The 3,531-nt window shown below is 57.1% G+C and overlaps 3 protein-coding genes across 3 annotated transcripts; 1 reads left to right on the top strand and 2 right to left on the bottom strand.

The window, feature by feature from the left end:
* DQ04_13971020 (hypothetical protein) lies at positions 1–509 on the top strand (the record flags this gene model as incomplete). Its single annotated transcript, XM_009317067.1, has 1 exon — positions 1–509. A coding segment is annotated over one exon (509 nt), but the record flags the coding sequence as incomplete, so codon positions are not given.
* A 129-nt stretch (positions 510–638) lies between these two features.
* On the bottom strand, positions 639–980 carry DQ04_13971010 (hypothetical protein; the record flags this gene model as incomplete). The annotated part of the gene is made up of 1 exon (XM_009317066.1): positions 639–980. One exon carries the CDS (start codon positions 978–980, stop codon positions 639–641), a length of 342 nt encoding a protein of 113 aa, XP_009315341.1.
* A 328-nt stretch (positions 981–1,308) lies between these two features.
* DQ04_13971000 (hypothetical protein) lies at positions 1,309–1,752 on the bottom strand (the record flags this gene model as incomplete). Its single annotated transcript, XM_009317065.1, has 1 exon — positions 1,309–1,752. One exon carries the CDS (start codon positions 1,750–1,752, stop codon positions 1,309–1,311), a length of 444 nt encoding a protein of 147 aa, XP_009315340.1.
* Positions 1,753–3,531: the final 1,779 nt, after the last annotated feature.

Raw genomic sequence — 3,531 nt, 5'->3', positions numbered from 1 at the left:
ACCACCTGCGGGTGGCACAGAGGAAACCTCAGCAGCAGCAGCAGCCACGCACAGAGAGGTGCAGCAGCACAGCGCGAGGGCCAACACGCACAGCATGTGGCGCGGCACCATCGCAAATGTCACTTGGGCCCGCACTCCTTACAGATCGTGGTGGGGGGAGACAGAGCAGTTCGCGCACAGCCACACAGCGGAGAGAAGAGAGGCCGCCCACCGCCAGCCCACACAGTACACCCAACCACACGCACGAGAGCACACTCACAAATGAGTGCGCCACGCCCCAGCGCCAACCAATGCCCACACCACAACGAAGGAGGAGCGCACACGCGGAGGTACAGCCGCACCTTTCGCTGCACCTTCTGCACACTCACCCGCAGCACAAGGGAGGTGGTCCCGCAGAGGCGCACCAACACACACACACACACACACACAGAGCGGAAACAGCAGCACCCAATACGCACTACAAACGGCAACAACGTAAGAAGCATGACGTGCGCACCTCAACAGAATAGAAAATAACAAAACAGTGTGAGTTATTCGGCGGTGCCCAGCCCACTCACTCCAGTGAAGCGTATAGCATTGGCTGCAGGCAGCGGTGACAACGCACCCAAGCAGGCCGAGCGACCGTCACCGGCGCCATTTTAGTTCACGTGTGTGCCGTCGCTGATGCTGCTGAACCCAGGTGCTGAAAGAAAAGCAGCGGCAAGGAGCAAACATCGTGCCTGCGGACACCCCCTTCCGTCAGCACCCGCCTCGTTAACGGCAGTGCCTTCCAAAGCGGTTGCTCTTTGTGCAAAAGCGTTCGTAGCACGAGTGCCTGAAGTAGCACCTGACGCACTCGGGGTTTCCCATCTTGCGTCGGAGGCTGTGGTTCTTGCAGCGGCATCCGAGGAGGTATTGGTTCGACCCGTTTGCCCTGCGTGAACACCGGCAGCGCCAGGGCACGACGCTCCTGCTGGGAGATGTTCCCTGCGTGGACGCATCGTCACGAGTCACATGCTGCGATGCAATGGGAATGTCCGACCCACCACGGGTTGACCTTTGAGGCCTTTTTTTTCATTTGCGTGGCTCCCGCGTCGCTCCCCCCGGCCGCTGTGAAAGACCCTGCGCGCCGCCGTGTGCCTGAGGAAGCGTCGCAGCAACAATGAGCTCGTCCGCCTCACGTGCCGCACTCTTTTGGCACCCCTGAAGGGCATCACGGCTTTGCACGCGCAGCGCCAGTTCCACTTTGCCAACCGCGTGGTGTTCTCCACGGCTCACTGTTGAGCGGAGCTCCGTTCCTCCACGGCACCTGCGAGCCACTTGCTTGGTTCACCCCACCCGCGATAAAGCACACCCCTTCTGCGCCGCGTCGCCTCCCCGACCCTCTCCTTTCCGTCGGGCACCAGGCAGACACTCACTGCTTGACGCTTTGCTGCTCTTCATTGCACCTCCAGAGACGCATTGCTGGCCCTCAACACTCTGCTGCCGCCTCCTCCATTTAGCAGCAGCAGTCGACAGTTTCGCATCACTGCAGAGAGCTTCGTGCTCGTCTTCCGAGTCTTCTGTGATCGGTCTGACCTCTCCGCTCCTCATGCCCGGCGTACCGCCGGCTCGTCCCTTTTCCTCAGTCTCCGTCCCTTCGCCCGCTTCATGCCCATCGTTTAACCCATGCGGAGGACATTCCCTCACCAAGCCCATTGACCGCAGCATCGGGTCTTTTGAGATCACCACCAATTTTCGGAGCGCCTTCATCAATGCCTCTCCCCTCGGCATTCAAAGCAGGGAACAAGCTTGCATCAGCGGCGGCCCTTGATGATGTCAACCACCCTATCTTTCTGTAAAGACTTAGTACTCCAGTCTGGCGGAGGAAGCTAAAAGTCGACTAACTTGTATAACCTTCTATTATGCCTTGTAGCCTTGTACTACCGTCAAGACCCAAACCACCAGCCCTTTGCATTGTAATGGGGGTTCCTTTCGCGTCCTTACGGTTAATGGTTGGACGCGTTGGTTTGACCAGCAAAGGCGGGACAGAACTCATTCACCTTCCTGCCAAAGGCCCGGAAAGGTGTTTAAAGCCATCTAAGCCTCCTCTCAAGCGAAAGAGCGAGGCATTCGAGAGAGTTCCCGGCCCCCCAGTCAGTCCCTGTAAAGGGAAAGGGGGGACAATGGGAACTGTTTTCAGAGAGCAGTGCTCCTCGGAGCAGGTCCCTCAGCACGCCACTGGCGTCCGCCTAAACGCACTTCAACCTCCGCTGCCGTATCGGAAACGCACAGCTGTTGACACCTTCCCCCAATTTACGGGTATTATGCCAGCAGCTGCCCCGAGAATCTATAAAAACTCAACAGCATCCATTCAACATCCTTGCACCGCCTGAGCGGATACAACGACCAACGGTCGCAGAGGCACTGCCTCCAGACAGCACACCTTCAAGTACTCCGGCGGAGCGGCCGTGACACAAAAGGACTCGCAGCGCGGCGCAGCAGCAATCCCCCACAGCACACAGCGCACATCCGCCACTCCTGGTACCTCCCCCTCCGCTGCTTCAGATAGCCTACCCACGCTGACAAAACAAGAAGAAACAGCCCATCACACAAGCACAACACCGGAAGGAAGCAGCGCCACACGCACGGCTGCGCGTCAATAAAACCCACGCAAAGAAAAGAATACGTTACACAGGAAAAAAAATTAGAAAACAAAGTTGTTTGCTCCGTACAAAAAAAATTATTCTTCGCTTGCGGCGCGAACACCACCATACACACATGTTCCACCAACACAAAACAAGAAAACAAACACACGTAATAATCAAGAGCAAACGCCTACGTGTGATTAGGAATGTGCCTCCAGATATCATGCGTGAAAAGGAACCAGCCGCAGCACCGTAGTGTACAGCTGATGACTCACAGGGAAAATATTAAAAAGAATTTTATATTGCTCAAATATACCCAGAGCTGCTCGCGGGTAAAAGGTCACCCCACCCTAACACACCGCAGCACACTGTCGTTTGAACCACGACCCAGAAAAACAGAAGCTTTCGTACCCGCATCAACGAACAGATATTAGAGAAGACCCCTGTTATTCTTCAGCAACCGCAGAGCCCACGGAGGACGACGAGTCCTTGGATTCCTCAGCACCTGCAGAGCCCACGGTGGACGACGAGTCCTTAGATTCAGCAGCACCCGCAGAGCCCACGGTGGACGACGAGTCCTTGGATTCCTCAGCACCTGCAGAGCCCACGGCGGACGACGAGTCCTTGGATTCCGAAGCACCTGCAGAGCTCACAGAGGACGACGAATCCTTGGATTCCTCAGCACCCGCAGAGCCCACGGNGGACGACGAGTCCTTGGATTCCTCAGCACCTGCAGAGCCCACGGAGGACGACGAGTCCTTGGATTCTGAAGCACCTGCAGAGCTCACAGAGGACGACGAATCCTTGGATTCCTCAGCACCCGCAGAGCCCACGGAGGACGACGAGTCCTTGGATTCCTCAGCACCTGCAGAGCTCACAGAGGACGACGAATCCTTGGATTCCTCAGCACCCGCAGAGCCCACGG

Source organism: Trypanosoma grayi (genome assembly GCF_000691245.1).
Source record: "Trypanosoma grayi strain ANR4 Tgr_1397_V1, whole genome shotgun sequence".
NCBI lineage: Eukaryota > Euglenozoa > Kinetoplastea > Trypanosomatida > Trypanosomatidae > Trypanosoma > Trypanosoma grayi.
The sequence above is the reverse complement of the archived record's forward strand: the minus strand, read 5'-3'. Positions and strand labels throughout refer to the sequence as shown.